This window comes from Brachionichthys hirsutus, chromosome 8, assembly GCF_040956055.1.
Source record: "Brachionichthys hirsutus isolate HB-005 chromosome 8, CSIRO-AGI_Bhir_v1, whole genome shotgun sequence".
Taxonomy (NCBI): Eukaryota; Metazoa; Chordata; class Actinopteri; order Lophiiformes; family Brachionichthyidae; genus Brachionichthys; species Brachionichthys hirsutus.
In genome coordinates this window covers 11,625,080-11,650,668 of record NC_090904.1, presented here as the reverse complement: position 1 = coordinate 11,650,668, position 25,589 = coordinate 11,625,080, and the positions used below count along the sequence as shown (strand labels likewise).

Below are 25,589 nucleotides of genomic sequence, written 5' to 3'. Positions count from 1 at the left end.
GACTCCACCCCGTATATGACAGATTAACTCTGCCCCCCCCTAACACCAGCCCCACCCCCAACAGTCAGCATTGACCTTGATGCACTGGTAATGTCATCTTCTTTTGTTCTTTGACATGCTTTAACTCTTTCCGACTTTTGTGCTTCCCTATGAAGCAAACATTGTGCATTCCCGAATGGCTGTACCGACAGACAAAGGACAGATGACATGAAGAAACAGCAACAAAAAAAATGAGCGCTGACCCTCCATCCATCCGTTCCATCGCTCGCGCCCATCAGACATCGAAGCAGCAGGTCAGCTGCTGGGCTGTTGTCCTCGTGCCACCAGTCTTCTTTCTTTTTCATAGCTTGGACATTTTAGTGCACCTTCAGTATTTTCCAGGTCATGGTGGATGAGTTAAGTAGTTCTTTATGAGTGTGCTACCCCCCCCCCCCCCCCCCCCCCCCACACACACACACCACACTTCTTATTGTAAAATTTGGGGCAATTCTCTAAAACTGGATTTGGGAAAATATTGGTATGGCTCAACCCAGAAACACGGACCCTAATAAAATATCTAAAGCAAATTGATAAGAAGGGTAATTTATGAAAAATACATAGTATTGCACACACAAGTGTGTTTGTCACATTAAAACACGTAAAATTAAATCCCAGCTAGATGGAGCTATTTGACAAAACGTTTTTTTTCACCCATCAGGCTGATAAATATCTGATGCTCACACAAAGAATGCAAAAAAAGAGAAGCTTTTCATGATGTGGTTTTCTTCATTAAAAATGCTATATAGTATAAAATGAACTTTAGTTTATATAGCAGGGAGACCTATTTAAGAAATGCAAATGCAAATATCACTGTTTTGACACTTCTGATCATCAAAAGTAAAAATGCTCTTTATTAAAAAAAATTATTAATTCGATTTTGAAATAAAGATATTTTATGAACAACAGTAATAGCTAAAACGGATCTTCTTCTTGTGGATATACTGTACTTCAAACACAACTTGTGTTCAATAGTTTAAGATACATCATGCAGACTGAATTTGCTTCACTATATGATATTTGAAATAATGGAACAATGTCTGAGAATACCTCTCTGGATTGATGGATAAAAAAAAAGGCTACAAAATGCTATACAGTATAAAATATGATTATAGAATTCACTGAAATTGTCTAAATGTCTGTGTATGACTGACCAAAAATGGATATTTGTGACTCAGACTGTGGATGTGTGTTGGAGAGTCCTCCGGTGTCTTGGTCAAACTGTGAGCGACTCGCAGCAAGAATCCAAGGACAAGATTTACAGTTTCTTGGAAATTAATTGTGCGCCCGAATTGTCCCCCGAAAACCTTCAGAATGTTTCGAGTGAGCGCCCAGCCTGGCAGCGACCCTCATCACATGCTGTTCCACTAAATCTAGTATCTCCTTTTAAATCTCAACATATGTTCCCAGCTGCTCCTTTAACTCTAGCAAGGAGGGCTTCACAAATCTGTCTTGCAATGTATAATGCGAATATATAATATATATATGTATAATGCGTTCCTCACCATAGAATATGGACAAACAATTGTGGTGGTCTTTAAAGGTGCCCTGGAGCCTGTATATAGTAGAGTCTTTGCAACACTGTCCTGTCCTAAAACGCATGCTTTCTGTGCGCAGAATATGCACCAGAATATTGTAGGAACAGGAATTGCTCTGATCAGGATGACACAAATCGATCTATTATATTTGAACACATAAGATTTACATGAACCAAAAAGTCCATGTTTAATGAAATCAAATACACATCTAATTTAAGTAAATACCCTTGGGGGGAAAGCACAACTTGACAGGATGTATGGTTTGCTTTCAGAAATGAAAAGTGAATTGGAAACTGTTTAGCTTCTTATTCGTCTTTGGCGCCCTCTAGTGAATATCTTTAGCAACACCTTTATGAATAACGCATCTTCAGGGACCGCTGTGTAGAACATATCCCAGCTCTCGAGAGCACATGAACAATAAAGATGCTTTTAGCCATTGTATTTTCAGCCTGATTGACCAGTTGGGTGCTTTTTATCTGAAAAACAGTCCACAAGCATAAATAAATAAAATCTAACCAGAGGAAATGAGATATATTAAAGATTATGGAATAAGCCTGTTGTTTATCCATTTGTAAATGCAGATAAACTGATTTTCTGAGAATTTGCTTCTATTCTGCCATAATGAATATAATTAATGTGTATTTCAGATATGTAAAATGTGTAACGGGTGGAAGCATTTGACTAAAGCGTTTATAATGACAGAAACAATTTCATGCACATAGAAAAGGGAAAATGTTTCTCCATGTGGAACAAATACAGGAGCAAATATGCTGCAAATGATTTATTAAGCATTTAGTCTACCATTTAGAATAAGTTGTGAATTGAATGTAGGAGCATTTTAGCAAATTTACACATTTAGAAAGGAAACACATCGTAATAGGATGGGAAAAGTTACTTCACAATCCAATTTCATCCGGATTGGATCCAGAATGGAGTCAGTAAAACATATTTAATTTGAACATTGACAACTCCATTTACAGATTCAAAAATCTGTTAAAAATACACAACTCTGATTCACTTTATCTTTTCATGGTTGGTGTATAAAGATAGCAAGAACAATTTAGAACCTTTTGATGATGATCCAGATCACCGTGTGGACGTTAAATCCAATTAGGAGGGGAATGAACCACTCGGCAGAGGTCTCTGCTTTCTCAGTGCTTTTCTAGTTTATACAGTTTTAGGCTTTATCCTGTGAATAACACGTAACACATGCTCTCGGGGAAAGAATGATGCTTTGAATTTTTATTTCGTGTGCCGACAGCTGGCTTTGTAATGAAGCACAGCAACCTTCAAAATTGAAGTTTATGCTGCACATAATCGCAACGCTGAGAATCAGGGCGTGGTGGCAGTGGCGTTGCCGTGTTTGTGTGTATGTGACGTTACAAAAAGCCATTTTATTTATTTTTATCTTACCCCAGCCAGTGACATACGTTATCATCATTTGATGGTCTAAAGATAAAAGGATGATTTATACGCTGTTGAAAGCATAAAATCCAGATTATATATGATAAGTGGACAAAGTCATAGAGATGATTCTCAAGTTTTATGTTGCTTAGCAGGGCGCCAGACTTCCTAAAGGTCATTGAAAGGTTGAAAGAATATTATTCATATCATGTTGTAATAAATTCAAAACCATTTCTAAGTTGTGGAACTCTTCATGAATGTCGCCTCACACGACAGGAGGAAGTTGATGAAACAGTCTAGAGAAGAAAGCTCCAGTTTTAGAGCGAGGCGTCAGCATGGAAATGGTTGAATCACAGTTTCCTTTTTTTTCTGCAGCTGTAATAATGGCTCCATTTTCAGTCTTGGATAATCTCAGCATCTATAGGAAAAACTTTATTGCATATTATCGATAGAAAATACACATGTCCCAATGAAGGAGGTATAGTGTCTAAGATTAAGTGTGTTGAAATACCTGTACTTTGGGATCGTATGTGATAGTTTATTTCTCTTATTGTTTGTGTAGCATACTCTGCATTAAAGAAGGAGACAAATAAGAATGGCTGTTAAACAATAATGGAAGACTGTGTTTGGAATCCTTGTAGCCTGAAGTGCTTCGATCTAGTACCTAAAATATTTATCTGAAATACACTGTAGCTTCATTCATCAGCACCAGTGAATGGAGAGATTGTAAAACAGCCGACTTGCTCTTCTCCTTCCCTAAACCGATATATCCAGTCAACCGCAATGAGACATCATTGTGTCATACCAGGAAGTCCTGACATTTCCAACTGTTTTAAATGGACCTAAATTCCTCAAACCTGCAGCAGCTTCTGGAAACCCTCCATTCACAGTCTTAACATGAAATTTAAAAAGGTAAGAATCATGTGGATCTTTTGTTTTTGTTTTCAGCACTCGTGCCTCTTCACCCCAGCGTGAACGCTTCTTGCATTATCACATGACTATCACGTCGGTGGATAAGGGTTTAGGAAATTAGGAGTGACCTAAAGCTGCATTATGCTGGAATTGTTCCCACGTTCCAAAGTTGGACACACACCAACTGTGGGTTTGACTACGCATGTGTGGTCATTATTTTCAGACAGCAGAGTCTGGAGGATTTCGCCAACCCGAATATGCCACAGTTGACTCTTTAATGCGGGAGCTCATTAATACTGGCGAAGAAAATGTCCACGGATGCAGCTAGTCAATAATAAGGAGGTAAGGAGGCGAAAAGCCCCCTGTGACATCCATCCATCCATCCATCCTCCGGTTGCTGGAGCCTATCCCAGCTTGCTATGAACGAGTGGCGGGGTACACCCCGAATGCGTCGCCAGCGCGTCACGAGACAAACAACCACTCACGCACACACTCACATGCCTATGGACAATTTTGAGCAGTCAATTGACCTAAATTTCATGTTTTTGGAGGTGAGAGGAACCCGGAGAACCCGGAGAGAACCCACGCAGACACGGGGAGAGCATACAAACTCCACACAGATAGGATTCAAACACGGAACCTCACCTTGCTGTGAGGCAACAGCACAACCCACTGCGCCACTGTGCCGTTCATTATAGCAAAGGGCAATTCTACATTTAGCTGCACCTACGCCTGCAGTCGAGTTTTTAGTGCTTCGTCCGTAACTCAGTGAGACGTTTCAAACCGCAAACATTTAATCAATTAAACACAACAACTCAAAAAGCTTTCTATTGATCCCTGCACATTTTACTCAGTGGTGTAAAATGGTAAACCATTAAAGATAAGCAAAAACACATCTTTTATACGGTTTAATACGATTAACTGTCTGTGGCCAGCACTTCATCACAGATTAGCTAATGGTGCAGCTACATTTTAGTAGATTGGTCTTTGTTGTTGTTGTTGTTTATTTCTGTGTTATTCATTTCTATTTTTTTCTATTTTCGTGACATTTTAAATTTTAGCTTATTATTTTTATCTCTTGTTGTACACATTAGGGAAAATGATCTCCTGGAACAAATAACATACGTACGGTACGCACGACGAGCTACAGCAGCCGGATAAACGCTGACTATTACAGAACTACTCAGAAAAGCTAGATCGTTCTTTTCCTCAGGGGCTTGAATTTTTCAGAATTCACAAAGGATAAGAGGAATCAGCTATAAGCAAGAACCTCTGTACTGTGAATATTCAAATAATTCTTGGTACTAAAAAAGCTCAAGAAAACCCACTGAGTAGCTCTGAAGTTGGAGCGATAGCAACAGATTGGGGTTAAAGGTGACATTCCAGCCTAATTAGTGCGATTATCACACAGCTGCACAACCTGAGCGGGTTTGAAGTGGTTCTATCAGAAGGATCATTCACCTGGGGAATGCTTTAACCTGACAGCGTCACTGCCAGATCCATCGCAGGTTGGAATTTACAGGCGCCATTCCACTCAACTTTACAGCAGAAATGAAAGGGTGAACTCTGTGGATTCACAGCACTTTCTTTTTCTTTTTTTATTGCACACGAGCTAAGCTACGAAGAACTAGATTTGTTTTCCAAAGGGCACAGACACAGCTTCAGACCTTACAACAGAAGAGTTATTGAAAGTCTGATGATCTTAGCTGGGAGAGTATATGAACTCGAAACCAAATCTGGACCTGATCTCACCAAACAGATTTGATTGCTGATGATGAGAGTTTGATGAAAGGCTTCAGTTCAGTTTGAGATTTATATTTCCTTCTTTATAAAAAAAAAAAGAGCAATTACCTGTAGCACAAATAGCCAGTTAGCACCTTGATTAGCAGGTGAACAGACCGGATCATTTAGCCTCTCTGGGGGGCAGATATTTATCTGAGGCGTTACTGGAGAACAGACCAAACGGGAAAGAAAAGCTAATTGTATTTAAATTCCTCAGACGGACGTAACATACTTTTGAGTCTCGACTATTTTTGCTTGCCATTTATTCTTGTAGCTTTAAATGTAGATGTAAAGATGTCTAATGAAAAAGCCAGTGTTAAAACTATATCACACGCGTTTCATAAAAGTTGATAAAAATGAATTATATATATATAATTACAGACTGTGTGCAATTTGCAAAAATTCAAATGCCAATTTATTTTTTATTGTGACTACTGGGGTGGTTTGTGTTTAGCGTTTCTCTTTCTTAAAGCATAGCCTCCCTGAAACATGAACGCATCTTTCTCCCTCATTCAAAGAACAATAACATATTCTCAGTAAAAGAATCTGTGGCTTCCCTCTCACTCAATCATCATATTGTACTCCCCTACAATACCTCGCATTGCTCACTGACTCAGGATGGCTCAGAAAAATGCCACTGATTGGCTATGATTCAGCCTGCTCTGTTTAACTATATGTGCCCTTTTCTCTTTTTTTTTTTTGCCCTTGGGTGGGTTGGGGTCCTCAGCGCTCCCCCAGACCTGCCTGGCCTCCGCAAACGCCTCCAGATTTCCCACCCTCTCCCAGCTGTGACGTCACAGGTCTGCTTCCTTGAGCAGCTGACGCTTGACCGTTACCAGGGTCAAGAGTGCAGGGAGGACCGAGAAAGGAGGACCAGGAACCTTTTGCGGCACGGCTCCCAACGCACCTCCGCCATCTATGTCACGCCTCTGCATGGCCGGCCTGCTGTGAGCCAGCAGCCCATGGAAGTTCTCAAGGTAAGACCATCATCACCTCGTGAAACGGCAGTCGTGATGTGAAACGGGACGATGCTACGTTCGACTCTCTCTGTTTTCGAACTGGATCTTGTGTTGTCAAGTTCTTTGAATCGGAAAATCTTAATAATTATGGCATTTAGTTCCAGAGATCTTTGTGAGACGCTGTGTTTAAGTCTATAGGGAGGATTATCTCTGCTCTGCATTCCTGGTTCCAGACATTTGGCATTCAGAGCATTTAATCCTATTTGCTCCACTACGCTGACATTTTTCAGTCATTTCATTCCTGGTATGACCAAATGGCCCATAAGAAATCTAAGAATATTTTGACGAGAAAGGGTTTTGTTTGTCAGAGAAAAATCTCCGTCTTACATGTAATATGTAATGTTGAGGGTGTCTTAACTCAGGACTTTCAAATCCTTTCAAAAGCTTATTGAGAAAATGGTCATGTACAGTTATCTGCATTGACTTGGATGACCTTTGTGCCAATTTAAAGAAAATCCTCTATTATTCCCGCTAATTGTCACAGATATACATCCAATGCTACAAATTCCAGTCGGTTCTGCTCAAAAGGTGTGACGTTTGTGTCTCTGGGTGATGGGAACATTCTCTTCAGAATGTTGTTTATTTTGCTTGATAATTATGTTTTTATGACCGGTTGTTCAAAAAAAGACTAGCATTTAAAATAAATCATAATTTAAAGCCATTTTCACTCTTAACGTGTCCAGAGTCAATGGTCCCACTTTTCTAGGATTGTCAGTCTAACCTGTGGGATTAACAAAGACCACCCCCTTACCCGCCCAGAATCATGTAGGCAAGGCTAAATTATCTCTGAATTACACAGCAGAGCTACTAGACTGTGAAAGTGAAAACATAAAGCTGAGATGAGGTTGTCCAAAAGGGGAGGGGGGACACTTAATTAGCCAAGTTACCTCTGATCCCATCACAACAATGTGGAAAAACCCTTTCAAGGATCAAGACAAAGGCAGGCAGTCTAATCACATTCTTAACTCATAAATTGGCTGCAAAGCACTCATAATTAGGCTGGATCATGAGCTCATGTAAGAAAAACAATGAAGCGCATAGAGAACTGGAAATGCGTCGCATTAGACTCAACAGTCAAAGCAGGTGTCTTCTAAAAAGGCTGGGCTGACAGAAAACCCTCATTTCAATGCGTGAACAATTGTGAGCCTATTAAGAAATAGATTTTTAGATTGCACTTCACTCTGACCGATGATTCACCCCAAATCTCACACGCCCTGATGGAATATAAATTACTCTGTGACATGCAGGCTCTTTATGCGTGGTGACTTTTCCTCGGAGGTGCCGCCGTTGTTTGGTCAGTGGAGGTGAGGATGGAGTTTTTTAGAGATCCACGGTACAACCTGCTGTGGAGTGTAAATTTGATTTTCTACTTTTGGTACTGACATCTGTCAGGGATGATCTTTCACACAATGCACATGCCAATATTGGTTGGCTTGCTTGATATAATGCGCTTGACTGGCAATCACAAAATTGTAAATGATCAATGGCAAAGTGACAAATTCATATGAAAGTATTATATTATTAAGAGGGCAATAAAGGTAAATGTGGGAAAACAAAAAGAAAAAAATTAAGTCAGTAAGTAAGAAAATCAATCAATCAATACATGAATGAATGAAGAAAAACAAATGCATAAATACATTTAAAAAAAGGAGCTAAATACAGCATGAAACAAACAAAAAACAAAAATGCACAAAGTTGGTTTGGTGATAACATTATAAAAAAAAATCATCCAAATGTAATAAAAGAGTGATATCTGATGAATAACCTACCGTAACTTCTGTATCCAATAATGTCATTAAATGCACATTAAAAAGGTGTACATTATATAAAATGAGCGTACAGTGGCATGATCCTCAGCAGTTAAATAACGTGAACCCAACACAGGAATGAAAACTGTTGCTTTGCTTCACACACAACATAATGTTTCTGTACTTGTTAAACTTTGGAGAAGAAAGCACTATACTGACGACTGGGACCCTGAAGAATCACCAGTTCCTCCCCATGTGCTGACGTTTATGGTTTCCAGTGACCTTTTCCTCAGACACACTGAGAGGATGAATTATCCTTGTGTGCTTTCATTCTGAGGTTTTAAAGTTAACTGACTCTGAGGTCAGAGAACCTTTTGTTTATTATGCTCATTAAACTATACCCAGAGCACTATCCTCAAATTCTGCTTTCAAAATCCACTCCAAAGGTTTCCCACCACATTTGTTTTCTCATGTGAAATTTGTGTGGCTTCTTTATTTTAAAAATAAAAGCACTCAGCCGTGGCTTTTAGCCTCGCTGCACTTTGGGAACACAGGGTCTTCTTCAACTTCCTAAACTGGTGCATGTCCGATCAGGGTGCACAATTACAAGTCTCTGTGTGTTTATGTAGCTGCTAAATTAAGCTGCATTGTTGGTCACTTAAAAGGGTGCATGCTCCTTTTTTCACAAAGACTGGACAATGGATCCCATTATTGGAAATTGATATTACATTTTAAAGTTGCCCTGTAGCCGCAGGGGAAGGACAGAAGAGAAGACTCCTCTTTGTCCCAAGCGCCTCCTCTTTAAAAAGCTTCTGGTATCTGCTCTAGCTATTCGGTGTGGCGAATCGTTACTCAAGGCATATCTGACAAAAAAAAAAGCCAAAACTAATTCCTTGAGGCAATGGCGGAACTGAAGTATTCGTTCAACTCGAGATCTTTCTTGTTCTTGCTGTGTCTGCATCACGTGTTGGTAACCCACTCATGAGCAGTCTCTTAATTCATTTCTCTTTTTACTTCACCTCGCCTCCACGGAGAAAGCTGGAGTTAAATACTGGAATTAATTTCACTGCCAGGTCACTGTTGCCCTCCACCACAACCAACCTTGCTGGCAAAAAACAAAAAATACACAAAAGAGTGACAAAAATAGAAAATACCTTTCCTTTCTAGACGGATAAGACCAGCAAGGTCATCAAAGGAGCTTCACAACCTCCCCTTTTAGGAACATCTGGGACTTGAACCACCGACCTTATGATAAGTGAATGACCATCTAAGCCACAGTCGGCCATTTTAAGTATGAAAATTACTTTTAGCGTATCAGAAGTTAATCCATAGTATTTCCTGAAACCATCCTTCCCGATTCCACCATATTGTCCAGATATGGTCACTTTTAAATCCAAACACCACAAATTCCAAACTGGAAGATGGGTATCGTGGTCTTTATTTAATTTTTAAATTACAAATGGTATTAAGGGACATTGCCTAAGTGAATTCACGACCTGATAAAATACAAAATAAAATAAAAAAACAATAGAAACTGCAACAAGGGCAAAATGTGAAAGCGGGCGAGAGAAATCAGGTTTTAGTGAAAAGATCTGTAGAGCGATTCCTTATTCTTAATTTAGAAATCAGAAAGACCAGACAGTTTATTTTAACTTAATTTCCAAGTAATAAAACAATTATTGTGCCTCATTTAGCACTGTTGTTTGCCTGGCAAAGCCTCCAGTGTCAGTTGTCCTAATGTAATCCATTAAATCACGCCATGAATTAGTTTCATTCTTGATTGAGCGTTTGGACAATTAGTTCCTGATCATTGAGGTTCTCCCTTCAGGGGTTTTGTGGTTTGCAGGTCTTCTGTAAATTGTCTGCACTTATCCGCTTTCAATCCTTTCCCCATTTTAAACTATAGCTATGATAATACAAAAAAAATCAGATTTTCCCATTTATTTATAATCAAGGCTTTTTCAAAAAATAATATCTTGTAAAATATGCATTCAATTCACTCATCAAAAATTACAGTCATAAGGGGCCCCGATATGTACTATCATACCATGCAAAATGTCTTCTGGTTCTAATCCAGAATGACATTAGGAAAACATATTACATTTTAAAATTGAAACTCCCATTTATGGATTTGAAAATCAGTTAGAACCTTTTGATGATGATCCAGACCACCATGTGAACGGTGTAAATCCATGCAATTAGGAGTGGAATGAGCTGCTCGGCGGAGGTCTGCGCTCTCTGAGTGCTTTTCTAGTTTATAAATTTAAACACGTTTGATATGAAATGTTTTAGTTTTTAACGTTTAATAGCCCTACTGAAACCACTTCCTCAACTTTTATTACATAATAAATGTTTAGCCTACTTCTTTGTTAAAACGCCATCAAGTATGGATTGCTGCCATACCACAGTGGAACCACTTACGAGATATGAATGCATCTGTTTCTTAGAGGTCAACAGAGAAAATGTTATCTTCAAGTCTTGCTGTCCACGAGGCAATGGCCTAAAACATAGACTCATGTGGTGTCCCTGAGAAGGTATAAAACATCTGTTTCACAATCTTCAAATTAAGTCTGAGTTTCGTTCGCTCTCGGAATTTATGAAATACATCCCTTGTTAATTCCCCCCCCCCCCCCAACCAAAAGGTTTTTCTAAAGGAAAAGGCCACACTGAAGAGGACAGACAAAGAAACATTCACTGGGAGTTTACAAATAAATCCTTCTCTGTTTTTTTGTGGAGGGCTACATCCTGCCAGGGCCACTTAGTTACCCTGAACACAGGTCCGTGTTCACCTCGCCACTTCTAAGTGTTGATGCCTAGGGTAGTTTACGATTTGTGAATAATGAAGCGTACAATATCAGCTTTCCATGCAGCGCATTAACTTTCTGTACTTAGGCTTTGCTTGTAATTGCATATTTACATCACCATCCAGAGTGACTAATTCTAAATATTGTAAATAATCAATTATTTCAGACTCTTTTTATGTACCACTTGATGAGAGAATCAATAACTGTGTTAATAATAATATCTGTAAAATCAGATGCACATTCTAAAGTCCTAATTCCTCAGAAAGAAAAAGATGTGTTGTTTGTAGAATGTGAATTAAATCTAAAATGCAATAATTTGCGCATCCAGTTAACCATAATGCAAATAAAGTCATGGACACGCTCATGGGTATTGCTGTGCTGGAACGAGCAGAGATGGATTGGGAGCTAACAATCTGGATGTTGTTCACTGTTTACTGTTTAGCCCAGAGGACATGACGTCCATGATTTCTGAAAACTGAAATACCAACCCAGCTCTTTGCGTCAGTACAGCACAGAAGAACTTGTTACAAGAAAAGCCAGCTGCGTTTGTAGACTTTGCCGATATGTAGCTTTCCTAGAGTCTTAAATTGCATTCGTGGACGCAGCGACAATCGGAAGTGTTCCTGAGCCCGTGTTGTGATGGGGCGGGGTTTTATCTTGCTTCCAGTTGGCTCCTGCAGCATTTGAGGTGTGACAACAAACAAATCAAATACTAGATTTCATGACAGCCGATATGTAAATTTAGCAGGATTTCAAAAATTGCTCCTTAAAAAAAGCCGTCAGCTGAACATAAGATGTGTCTGGTGGCAATCTATGGAAGCCCTGCGCTACATATCTCTATGGTAACGGTGCACATCATTGAGGCCTTGATGATCAACAGCCAGGAATTTGTTGGTGTCTGTTTATGTTGTGACGACAATCCCATTGAATATGCCTCTGTATCCGTACTCCTGCTGACGTGTGCTGACAGAATTCAGCTGTTCTTCTTGTTCCGCAAACAGTCCAATCATGCACGCATGTAATACTTGAAGTCAGCTGTTTGTTTGCTTTGAAAGGGTTCACTCCTTCAAATTCCTGAGGCGGCCGTCCACATCCCAGAATATTCTTTCCTGGTCCGCGAACACCTGCGAACACCACGGCGATGGTGAAGAAGGCCCAACAGCGACTCATGCAATCATGTCGCTCTGAAAATAATTGATGTGACGCTCCATTATGAGGCCGTTCTGTGAAAGATTTTCTAATAAGAAAGAAATACAGCAACTACTGATCGGCTTACACAGATGATCAATGTCCAGTTAAAAAATCACAGACTTCCTGTTTAAACCACGCCCCTCTCGAGTACATATAATGATTATTTAGCTGATTTAAAACGTACAGACACAGATAATGATGTATTTGCTTCTCTTTGTCATGCTGTTGAATATCTTGATCTTAGTTTTAGTTAGTTGTTAATAGAGTTAATCTCTCTGTTCAAATGTTCTGTGACTCACTCCATTTAAGTTGTGGGCCAAGACCCCAACTGTTTCTAATGGTTCTACACTTATAGCAGTGCACCATAAACTCTGCTTTATTCACAAACACTTAAAACTAGTTCAGATCACCCAAATGGCATACTAATATCTGGATTGTTCTCAAATACTTTTGACAACAAAGAGAGCTAACCTAGATTGGTCATGAGAATGTCTGGAAAAAAAACTCGCCATCTTAACTAAATCAAGGTGTTCATTTTCTGTACCCAACAAGAGACATCATTCCTGGCAGATAAACTTAATTAACCTTCAACTGTTCCTAAAGCAGACGGGGTTGGTAAACCCACCAGGCCGTGAGTTTGGGCTTTCCGATGGCTACAGTGGTGACATTTGTGTTCCCGGTGCTCAGAACAAATAATGTTTTCTACTGGATGAGCAGAACTAAAGATTAAACGTTACTTTGCCTTAAGCAGGATTCAGTTTGCCGACTACCGGCCAACAAAAGATGTCTTTGTGAGCCGGTGACGTAAAAAGGGCTCTATAAAGAAATGAATTAATAGTTAAAGCGGAACAACACAGAAGTGGGAGGACGAGCGTTGATGTCCGCCCCCATTTCTTAACTTGCATAACTAATGAACTTTAAGTCCTGGATACATTTAGCTGAACTGCCGACTGCTCTCTCACACTGGTTTACTGTCCGCAGTGTAAGCCAACAGCATAAAGGTGCTATTTACTGCCAGATTATTTTGATAATTTACCACTAAGATATCATGTTAGAGATGCTTGAATACAGCCACTATCAGGTAAGATTATTAATTTTTAATATTATTTTGACATTAAAATATTGAAGGGCTAAAATAGACAAATGTTGACTGCTGTTAAATTAGTATTTTTTTATCAAGCTGCCCCACATGAGGGGTGAGGATTCGCCTCTGCGCTGTGCCTTTGAGATTTGTCTTCTGCCTCTATTATAATTTCAGTAACAGAATCATAATGTGAATGTAAAATAGTCTATTGGTCTATCAAGCTGAAAAAAGTAGGGCTAGAACATTCATTTCATTTCCTAACCGCTTATTCCGTTATCGGGTCGCGGGCCAAGCTGGAGCCAATCCCAGCAGTCAATGGGCGAGAGACAGGGTACACCCCGGACAAGCCGCCAGTTCATCGCAGGGCAACACAGAGACATACAACCAGCCACACACACACTCACACCTATGGGCAATTTAGTGTCACCAATCAGCCTAGGCTGCATGTTTTTGGCGGTGGGAGGAAGCCGGAGAACCCGGAGAGAACCCACGCAGACACGGGGAGAACACGCAAACTCCTCACAGAACGGCCACAAGCCGGAGACGAACCTGCGACCATCTAGGGCTAGAACAAATTTTTTTTAAACTGTTTTTTTTTTATTGTAACCTTCTTAACTAATCTATAAGTGGATAAACAAAAAAAGACTTTCAGGTTGTATCAGTATTTCAATTCAAAATCCAACCACGGACTTCCTTGTTTAGGTGCAGTCCCACCTGGAGACTCCCACCAAGTACCACATCCAGCAGGCCCAGAGGCATCAGGTGAGGCAGTATCTGTCCAACACGCTGGGTGGTAAAGCCGGCAGCCAGTGCCCCAGCCAACCCCCCGAGCACGGCATGCCACCCGGGAATGGCAGTAGCGACCCCAACAGTCCCATTGCCCTACTCACCCTCAGCTCCACCTGTGAGAAAGAGGTGCAGCTGCTCTTTACCAATTACAGTCATTCCAATTGGATTACCTGACTGTAACTTTTAAATAAAATGTGATTTTTGTGCTATTTCTTTTTTACAGATGGACGATGTGATCGATGACATCATCAGCTTGGAGTCAAGTTACACTGAAGATGTTCTCGGACTTATGGACCAAGGTCTCCAAATGAATAACCAGGTGATATTTTGAGATAAAAAAAATAATACAATAAATTAAAGGGTGCATTGGAATAACGTTTTTTAAACACTTCAGCTCCCTGTGTCTGGTAACCTCCTCGACGTGTATGGCAACCAAGCTTTACCGCTGCCTGGCCTCGCCATCAGAAGCTCCTGTCCGTCCAACATTAAGAGAGAATACACAGGTAATCTACACCTGATCATCTATAATAGAGCTTGGATTGTCACAGTTTGTTTCTTTTTGCTGGTGATTGGATGCACTTTCATTTGGCTTTCAGTTTAGATTCGGATTGTGGACGATGTGAGTGCTTTGAATTTACACTGGAAATTGTTTTATTTCAATTCACCGCACATGTCTGTTCACTTACAGTTAAAATCAAAACTCTAAGTTGTCTGACTTGCTTACATTAGGCTCTTTTTTTTTTTCAATAAAATACTAGAATTTACCTCAGCCAATATTAAAGACTTAATTGTCTAAGATCTGATACAGCATTTTTGTGCTGCTATAAATGTAAATCATTATGTTTTCCATGAATAAATCCTTATCAAGGGGGAAATTAACACATTTATTATGACGACTGGCAAGTGTCAATATTGTTTGCCATTTGGAAATGCACAAGATACTATGAAGTCAATTATTTGGCAAATAATTACTACAGCTCCTGGCATGAAGCAAGTCCTGGAAGAGTCAGGATCCTGTGGCCAGTATGAAAACTATCAAAGGCCAGATGGCTTTCCAGTAGGTAAGCAAAGCAAAATGAAGAACATGAAAAACGTTTTACAGGAAACCAGATATCATCAACTGTATCTAAAGAATTTTGTGTATGGCTAAATCGCACACAATGTGATTTGACTGTGATCGTGTAAAATCCGATCCCAATTGATTTTAGCTTTAGCATGTCCAGTAGATGTAAATGCTTTGTCTTTCTGACGCAATTCGCGGTACATTAGCAAATTTCCTGTCTTCTGTTCCATTGTATACTCGGTACTTGCATATAATTCATTATATTTGGTAGATTAAGTGTCCCATAAAGCCTAATGAGATTGTGACGCTTTTTCAAATTCCTTATGATCCTGTCTGATTCATAGAGGCTGAAGTTCGTGCCCTTGCTAAAGAAAGACAGAAAAAAGACAACCACAACTTAAGTGAGTTAGTCAAAATACAACCCAGTTATTATCATTATTGTTATTATTATTATTATTATGCATTTTTAAATATGATTTGAGTTATGTGTTTCTTCTGGACACATTTCAGTTGAACGGAGACGGAGATTTAACATCAATGACCGCATCAAGGAGCTGGGAACCTTGATACCCAAGTCAAATGATCCGTAAGTGCCTCGTGTTGATGGTTGTAAATACTAGCAGTCCATAAATCCACGAACGAGTGTACTTACAGCATAATGACCTTTTACTCAAAGGGGCCGTGAGCGATCCTGTGCTCTCCTGGTCAGCTGGTCAACTGATTCTGACTGTAGACCTTTGTCTCCTACGTCCGCCAGAGACATGCGGTGGAATAAGGGAACCATTCTGAAGGCCTCAGTGGACTATATCAGGAGGCTACAGCGGGGGCAGCAGAGAGCCAAGGAGCTGGAGTGCAGGCAGAGGAAGCTGGAACATGCCAACCGCCATCTGCTGCTTCGTATACAGGCAGGTCATGCATTTTTGGTGGAACAAACCACCTACTATTCTGTAGTTGAGCCGGTAAATACCACTAACTAACCAAATGTGTATTTTTCCCAAAGCAATACAAAACCCACCAGCTGGTATGAAACAAATGAACTCAACGTGTCTTTATTTGCACTGTAATGCAGGAGCTGGAGATCCAGGCTCGTGCTCACGGTCTTGCAGTTGCATCGCCCTCGTCTGTTTGCACATCTGATCTAATGGCGCGAGCCATTAAGCAAGAGCTGGCCATCGACAACTGCCCCTCAAATCTCTACCAGCATAGCCCCACTTCGGACATGTCCCCTCCGACCACGCTGGACCTCAACAACGGCACCATCACCTTCAACCAGGTTCATGCAGACACCGAGGACTCTGGTCTTTTCGGAAACTCCAGGACCTGTAAACTGGAATTGGTGAGGGACAACACCCTGTCGCCAATTTCCCCTAATGACCCCCTGGTGTCTTCAGTGTCCCTGGATGGATCCAACGACTCCAGCGACCACCACAGTTCCTGCTCCAGTGTGGAGGAGGAGCAAGGTTAGCAATGTCCAATGAACTGAACTGTACATGCCCAGCCGTAGAATTCCAATGAGGCACCTCGCCGCGAAGGCCCGAGGTCTTGGTTAATTGTTTTTCCACTCACTGCTGAGTCCTTGTGTTCAAATGCTGTATGTGAATGTTATCAAAAACACTTCAACTCCTTTCTTATACACAGTATTTTTACATTCTTCTCATATTGATTCTATACACTGTACATTGATGGTTCAGTTGTCAAGCACATAAAAGTTGATTTACAAATATAACTACAATCAGGCTGTTCGGTTTTGTGTTTTTCTGTCCTTACCAGTAAGGATTAATGTAGATAATGCAGCGTTTAAGTAAAAAAAAAACATTTCTTAAAATGTTCAAGCCTGCTGAAAAAGAGCATCTTCTTGCAGAATGTTAGATTTCTGTCTCCTATTTGGACAATGTGTAATCTTTGATAGTTCAAGTACATGAAGACAACTGTAAATATTTTTAACCTGTGTATTTTTGTGTAGTAATTACAGTTGTAGTTGATGTGTAATGACAATAAAGTTGAACCTAACCCAACTTAAAATGGCCAAAAACAATCTGAATCAGTATTCAAAATAAAAGGATCACATTGCATATTATTCTATATATTTGTAATGCTTGTAATATTCAAATTTATTGTTTTATCCAAGTTTATATATTCAAAAGAATAAACTTAATTGGCACATTTTTCATTTATCGTTTTTTTTTTGTGATCAGAAATCGGGCCCGATCACGAGCTTGCGGACTCGATATGGATAGTTATTGTCATTACTTTTTGTCAGATCTGGAGTTCCGCTGTGGCACAGAGTGAGACCTCTTCACTACAGACAGAGATCGTAACGCGTGCGGCATTACGTCACTTACTGTGACACTATTGGTTGAATGCTGGCTAAACACGGAAGCAGCTTGAAGCGAGTCGCGCGAGAACGTCTGCGGTGTGGAAGTACTTTGAAGTGCGTGACAAAAACCTGGCGATGGAGCTGCTCTTCCTTTTATTTTAAACATTCGTATTTACTATTTCCTGTTGCTCTAGTCCAAGTTCAAAGTGACAAAAATGATTTTATTTATTACTTGAATGTTCAAGCTACGCCACAGAAGTGTTCTTTTTAAGAGTTAAATGCTGAAATAAGGTTATAAAATAAAAAAATAAGGGACATCCTGGATCCGTTTTTCACTTTTTTTTAATGTATTAAAGAAGTATCGGATCGGGACTCGGTATCGGTTCAAAATCAAAATGACTCGGACTCAAAAAATCTTGAGCCTGACATCCCTAGTTTCGACGTCATCTATTTCTCACTTAAGATATTTGTGGAATCATAATTTACAACCGTTTAGCAACGGGGGAAAGTTGCTCAGCCATAAAATTGTCATGCACACACAAAGAACTGAGAAGCTCAGACTACAATGGACAGAGTGTCTTTTCTTTTTGTGTGTTCAGAAGGTCATATATTTAACCTTTAATCTTTTCCACGGCTATCTATTATTTTGTCTTTTTTTTCCTTTCATCTTGAAACATCTGAAAATGTACCGGTATCTGAAAATGATTGGTAAGAACTGAATGTATTAATCAGTTGATCTTAAGGCCGAAGTCTCAAACTTCACTGTGAAATCCTCGTCTTCATGTCAGCGCTTGCAACAGCAAAGTTAATAAAAAAGCTTGTAAAAAGAATCAATTTTCACCAGGACTTATTTGGCACCAAAGCAGATTGAAACTTGGAAAGCCCTCAGGCAGCGCAGACCAATTGGATTGACACCATCCACATGGTGATCTGGATCATCATCAAAAGTCTCAATGACCTCATAGGTAAAGACTATTGGGCTGACCACCGTCCAAGTGGTGCCCTTTTCTGTGGCCAATCAAAAAACAAACAAAGAAGAAGCATTCATTAAAATGACGCTGGTACTGTATAACAGTAAATAGTTGTTGCTAGAAGTATAGCATTGACAACAACAGACAAAGCAAGGACTTCATAGGGGAAGGAATATTAAAGATTATAGCTAACATTTTTTTTTAAAATAAATATAAAACATTATAAAAGTGTTCATTACAGTCAAATCAACTTGTTCATTGATATCAGAAGCCAGGCCTCCTATCCTTCTGTTGAACCTCAGCTCATCAACAAAGCCCTTATCTCCTAATCATCAACTCCTCCATGGTTTCTGTGTTTGGCAGAGGCCCTGTCCAAGTCTCAAGGACTACATTTAGCTAGAACACTAAGCTCAAACACTTTATCAGACCGCGCCAGGGGGACAAACAGATTAACAAAGGTCTGCGTGTTCTTAAGGTCCGTGTCATGTACATTTCACAGTACGTTACTTTCTTTCATTTTTATTTTGACTGAAATTTAAGGCTGATTATTTTGACTGAGGCCTGACTTGACTCGGAGCAGCTGGAGGTTCCAGCATCTAAATTTAACCCTTTCGTGTTCCAATTAAGGGTTATTTTTGCTTTGAGATACGACCATAAAATTGAGATACGAGCACGCGTCCGGTTGCTGACGCTAGATGGCCGAGAGCGCTTCACTTGTATTTGTGAATATTCTTTATAAGTGACGGGTCCAAAGAAAGCGAGTGGTAAGGATGGCAGTGAGAAGAAAATACGCACGATCATCCCTGGATAATCATCGATAAACATCACCGTGGTGTCCGCGTAAGTGATTTGGCACGCCAGTAGGAGCGAGTACATCAACGATATGTACAATCCTCAAACAGAAGGATGCTTCCAAGAGCACGAAGCCTTCCAAAGGCAGAATTGTATTTTATCAAAACCTCAAACTTTTAGAATTTATACATGTGCGCTTTAGTTTTTGGCCAGCAGATGGCAGTATACTCAAGCATAAAGTAAGCTGTCCCTATTTATCTGTACACACCCTTCTGAAATATATATCTAATTTTCCTATTTTTCTTCTTAAGTAACAGCATTATAAAAAATTTCAAACCAAGTTGTCTTGGATCTCAAATCACATTGATTATCTCAAACTGCTAACATACAAATCATTCTAACGGTTACTTTTTGATACAGGTATCAATGCGATCTCTATCAAAGCCGACATCAGCAAATCAGATGACGTTCAGAGGATGATCGGCAGCATTGTCTCCCGCTGAGGGGGGGTCCACATCCAGCCAGCGAAGACCCCAGCCTGGAGGAGTGGGACCAAACCTTTAACGTCAACCTGAGGGAGACATTCATGTGTTGTCAGGTGTGTGTGAATCATTTAAAATCCATTTAAGTGCTTCAAATGTTGTTTAACAGCCGTTTCTGTCTCCAGGGATAAAGTCCATGTTGTGTGTTGGTGTGTGATCAGTGCCATAATACGATGCGTTTCTTTCCCTTCAATCCTCGCCTTAGGCAGCAGGTCGAGTCATGTTGAAGCAAGGATACGGCAAGATTATCAACACGGCCTCTATGGCCAGTCTGATAGGTGAGTGCTGATTCCATTCCTTCCCCTCTCCTCCGGAGCTCCTCCACCTCTGCTTTTAATCTCTCCATTCAGTGCGGGGAGTTCGGTCTGTAGGAGATGAGGGAGAGTTGAAGGTACTTGCTGTCAAAATTAGTTTGTATCATCAAACAGGAAGTTATCAGAGGTGTGGCAAAACTCAAATTAAATATATATAAAAAAAAGAATTCCTGTTGAGGTGAGTCTGCACATCTAACTTTTACCTCAGTAAAACTCTTCTATTGAAATGCATTCAGCCCTGCATCCAGAAGGCGCAGCAGGAAAGTGTTGTGATTGCATCTCACAGAGGTGCTTTTGCATCATAACAAACATTCCCTCTCAGCGGAGCAGTGCGGAGGATGCGGAAGGCAACCCGAGGTGCGACTCGGGAAGGGAGGGTTCCTGCGTAGCGGCAAAACCCCAGCCAGCGCCGGCAGCCTTGTTAAAACAGCGGAAGACACTTTTAGAGTTTTGTAAGAGCCTTGTAAAAGCCTTGTAATTCGCGGCACCGGTGTAATTTCGCTCTCCTCCAACAGGTTCCTCCAGAGGAGCAGCAACACTTCATCAGCAGTATAGTCAAATCGCCAGTAAACCCGCTGTGCCATATGGGCCCCAGTCCGGACTGCAGGGGCAATCTGTAAAACAGGAGCAGGCTGGTAAATAGAGGCCGGCACGGCATAAAAGAAATGATCAATTACTCACATTACATACAGTCCTTCAGGAATTTACTTTATTGGTCTGGACATCTGTTATAATATTGTCATAATGTGTAATCAGATGGGACCTGTTCTAGCCAAGTGGAAGCCCAAAAAGCAGCCGTAAATGGCCAATTAAAATGCACAATGACAGCTTTTTGTCCATCTGCTGAATAGAATGTGTGTGTGTGTGTGTGTGTGCGTGCGTGTGTGTGCGTATCCACTAACACAACATGTACACAAGCACACACACACAGATCAGGTCAGATCACACAGACTTTCTGTTTTTACTGAATAACGGCCAGTAGCTCAAAGACTCCCAGACAGGAAACGTCCAGGTTGGTCGCATTTTTTTTTTCTTTTTTCTTTTGACCTTCCTGAAGGATGTGTGACTCTTGCGTTCATACGTGCAGATGTCAGCTGCATAATAATGCACATTGGAGCAGCTGCACCTTTCCCGGGAAAAAAAAAGTGTGCATCATTTGAACTCAAAAGAAGAATTGAAAATGTAAAGGCACGCCTGATAAAGAGCGTGCTTTCACCCACTCGAAATGGGCAATAAGTAGCAGGGTGAATGTTAAAGAGGGCTTTGGAGAATGTGCTCCTTCTGCCTCTTTTTCCCTTCTCGGGGGGGGATTACTGCTCTTTAAGACGGCAAAAACATCAATGCAGGTTTATTTAAAGGATGAAGGCTTTTTTCTGAATGGTATTTTGGGGCCGTATCATCAGGTCTTGAGTGAGGATTAGTGCTGTTAGGCATTTTGAGCTGTGTTTCCTGTCCTGATAAGTCGGATTTCACCGTCAATCTGCGTGTAAGCCCTGGGCTCTGCTCCTCCTCGCCTGCTCCTCTGAGGTCCTAGCCTACCCTTATCCAGCCCGACCCAATCTTACCTTCCTCCGCTATCTCGCCACACAATCCTACGGTACCATCGGCCCGCCCTTTACATCTTAATTCTGGACTTCTTACCCGCTACATTTTTTTCTTCTTTGCATCTAAGCAATTTATGGAGGCGCTCCAGCCTTTTCTCACCAGGACCGGCCCTTGCCTCTCTGCAGCTGGCTGGTATTCATCATCCTGGTTTCACACTGAAGCCATTTGGCAGTCAGAGCAACGGGTGACGAGGTTAACTACTAAAGTTGTGTGTAACTTGGAGCCTTCCTTGCGATGATTAATCAACCAGCGGAAAACGAGCCCCTGTCCCAGAATCCCATGCAGCGCGCGGCATCTGTGATGGTCAAGGCAAACAAATGGCTCCCTGCCTTTGTTGCTGAGGACAGTGCATAACTGGACATTATGAGCTATTAATTTTACATGGCTTCATCCGCTAAAAAAGACCCCAGCTGCTAATGGAAGAGCTTTTATGTTGCATCCACAAGACGCCACATGGGCTGCAGTATGAAATGCATGCGTTGTGTTGTCAGCTTGTGTGAGAGAGAATCTATTGCTAGTCTTTCTCTCTTTTCTTTTTTTTTTGCTTTACGAGGTAAATTATGTTATATTTACCTGGGATTTTCTCAGATGCGCACCATTATTCATGCTGCAGTGAATGCCATCCTGATGAAGAGCTGAATTGTCTCCATTCAGGGTCATTTCTTTCCTTCCTTTACCCTGCATCCCCAGAAGCAGCTTTCCTACGATGCTTCCAAGGCCCGAGTGGTAAAACTGACCCAGACTTTGGGCACCGAATGGATTGACAGAGGGGTGCGGGTCAATTGCATCTCACCGTGAGTGTTGCCTTTCCTTTTCCTCCCATTTCGTGCCATCCTTTACCGGTTTTCACCTTTTTTGAGCGTTCTTTGGGAAAGCCGGAGCTTCAAAAGGATCGGCGATTAGCGTGTTTGCTTTTCACGTGAAGACACCCATTTGAGAATGATGCACTAATTTAAGTCCTCAAACAATACATCAATGCCTAATTAGATTACGTCTTGTGGGATGAATCGACCAAACACTTGCTGCGATTGTTCAATTTAATTACTGAATCAAATTTGCAACCTCACTCCGAGCGTCGGCGCAACAATAGCGCCTTGTTTGCATCCATTTGTCTGTGAAGCTGAGGAGGGGAAGAAAAGGCTGTGTGTGTGTGTGTGTGTGTTCAGTCGAGCATCCCTTAGCCCCTACCATCTCTGAGCAAATCCGTCCGGTGGCGGCGGGCAAGCCAGGCCCAGTCACATCCCCAGAACAAAGCCCTCACACGCGAGCCTCGCTCAGCTTTATTTATCGCCAGCTTGTTTGCTAATTTTAATTTGCATAGAAGCAATTCTCTCTCTCTCTCCTCGCTAACTGGGCGTCTCAATGGGCCTCTGATTTCTTTGAAGTGACAGTCGGTAAATATGCATTAAAAAAAAAAGGGGACGCAATTAGCACTCCCCGAGGTTGACTGGATCCTGATTCCATTGGCAACTTTAGCCGCCGTGGTGATAAGCTGCATTATCTAGAAAATTGGCTGAGGGAAAACGGCACCTCTGATTGCCAGCAAAGGTTCCAGATAACAGAGCAGCTGAAGAGAAATGTAATTGAGGTGGAATATGTTAACCACGGTGTCGCATGCTCCTTCGAAGTGCTAATTTATCCAATGTTGGAATTCCATATCAAGACACCAGGATCCATTCAACAGTCGTGCAGAATGTCAGAAGGCGTCTCCGTGTTAGTCGCAGCCGCACATGTTGACACATTTATTCTAATGTCAGCTCTGTGATATTTAATAGCGGGATCTGTTGCATTGATGCGCTTTCAAAAAAACACAGCCTGCCTTCTCGTAAATTCCGCCTAAACAACACCTCCTCATTTCAAGCAGGAATATGAGGCACTTAACCAAAAGGCTCTGAGCACATTACTCCAGACGTCCTCTCTTCCTGCGGGCTCTTCTAATAAAGTTCCAGTTATTTAAGTCGCCAATCCCACAGCAAACATCATCAGAGATGCCATGCCTTGCCCTTCAAAGGATAATTTCTTTTCTTATTTTTTTTTTGTCACCGTGGCGACGGTGGCTCCGAAACGACGCTGTCACTCCTGGCTCTGAACTGTGATGCCTTCTGATTCTTATTGTTCACTCTCGCTCTCCCTCTCTCTTTGCAGGGGGATTGTTGACACCCCTCTCATCCACTCGGAGCGTCTCAGGCCTCTGGTGCAGCGCTGGCTGTCAGATATCCCTGCTGGTAGACTGGCTCAAGTGACAGACCTGCAAGCTGCAGTGGTCTACTTGGCATGTGACGCCTCTGACTACATGACAGGGCATAACTTAGTCATAGAGGGTGGGCAAAGTCTGTGGTAGAGGAGGGGGAAGATGAAGAGATGAAAAGTTGTTGTTTTTTCCCTCCCCTCTTCCCCTCTCCTGGGCTTAGTGTTTAAAATAGGTGGCAATCACGTCATCTCCTTCTGAGCTATTCGCAGTGGCATTGGTTTAAATCCCACGGTACCGCAGAGGTTCAGTCTGACTGCGACACAATCAGCATCTTGTCATGTTAAATGCTGAAAAAGAAAAAAGAAAAGAGGCACGTGACATTGATTATAAATTTGCTAACATGCCTTTGTCATGTCCGAGGATTTATGCTCTGTGTTCTCACGGCGTTAAAATTCTGATAAATGCAACTGATGAAATTCCACTGGAAGTCTTTCTTTTTCTTACAATATAAGGTTTTGAACTCTAAATATTTACTGCACCCATTTCACACCGGATAACAAAATAAGGCTTCTTCGCTGATTAAAACGTATTTTTGCCTCATATTTTCCAAAATGTCCAGTTTTTAAAATGTCAGACGGAAACATGCAGCAGAGCTGATCCAGGATGCCGCTGCCTTCTCCTTGACTCGCCGCTGCTCCTCTTGGTCCAAGACTCTTGTGAACAATGTGTAGGATTAGAGCGTCCCAGTCGGCCTCTCCGCAGCTGTCTTTCCAAATGGTCCACACAAGTGGTACTTGTGAGCACCATCTTAATTGCTCCATTAACTGTTTGTGAGCTGAAAAACAATACTTAAAGCCGAGGTTAGCCAAGGACGCGACCCCGGCTGCTGCAATTATATGAAAAGTAGCGTCCAATTAGTTCTCCCTGCAATGTGACACTGTTGTTGTGTATATGTGAGCAACTTCAACTTCTCACTGTTGTGACCGTTGGCTGATTTACATAATTGGGGTATTGGTCATTAATGGGAATGGCGTGTGAGAGGATCCCATTAAGATATGGAGTGAGATCTGATCATGTCTTCTGCTCAGTGCTTTTATCTCCAGTTGCATTGGCACATCAGAAATTATTGGGATTATTATCCTCGTATTTTATGGTGAAATATTGAAGTTTTTCCACAGCGGCAAGTTGTCTCTTGTAGGCGATAGTGCCGTCTTGCCACTGAGGGGCAGTATGAAGACAGGCAGCTGCAGCACTGACACAAGCACGCAGTTACAAGAAGAGGTTGTCACATTGTTTTCTATCATCTAAATGCAATACTGCGGCGATGAAATCGGAGCAGTTATCCAATTCTGGTGTGCAAACATCTCAAAATGAGAGACAATCGGAGAAATGGTGGATAAATACTCCTGTTTTCAAATAGGTGTGGCTCCAGAGTGCATGAGAATATAATTGCATTAATCTTTTTTTTTTTTAAACAGAGATGGCAT

At 41.2% G+C, this 25,589-nt stretch overlaps 1 protein-coding gene across 1 annotated transcript in view; it reads left to right on the top strand.

Annotated features, from left to right (window-relative positions):
- Window positions 1-24,252, top strand: part of LOC137898130 (microphthalmia-associated transcription factor-like) — a 25,073-nt gene extending 821 nt beyond the window's left edge. Inside the window, exons 2-15 of the mRNA XM_068742128.1 lie at window positions 6,459-6,649; window positions 14,221-14,433; window positions 14,531-14,626; window positions 14,702-14,810; window positions 15,285-15,368; window positions 15,715-15,771; window positions 15,881-15,956; window positions 16,128-16,275; window positions 16,440-16,830; window positions 19,972-20,048; window positions 20,198-20,270; window positions 20,629-20,726; window positions 20,822-20,922; window positions 24,057-24,252. Coding sequence (XP_068598229.1) covers window positions 6,459-6,649; window positions 14,221-14,433; window positions 14,531-14,626; window positions 14,702-14,810; window positions 15,285-15,368; window positions 15,715-15,771; window positions 15,881-15,956; window positions 16,128-16,275; window positions 16,440-16,830; window positions 19,972-20,048; window positions 20,198-20,270; window positions 20,629-20,726; window positions 20,822-20,922; window positions 24,057-24,252 — 1,910 coding nt within the window. The remainder of the gene's footprint in view (window positions 1-6,458; window positions 6,650-14,220; window positions 14,434-14,530; window positions 14,627-14,701; window positions 14,811-15,284; window positions 15,369-15,714; window positions 15,772-15,880; window positions 15,957-16,127; window positions 16,276-16,439; window positions 16,831-19,971; window positions 20,049-20,197; window positions 20,271-20,628; window positions 20,727-20,821; window positions 20,923-24,056) is intronic.
- The last annotated feature ends 1,337 nt before the right edge of the window (window positions 24,253-25,589 follow it).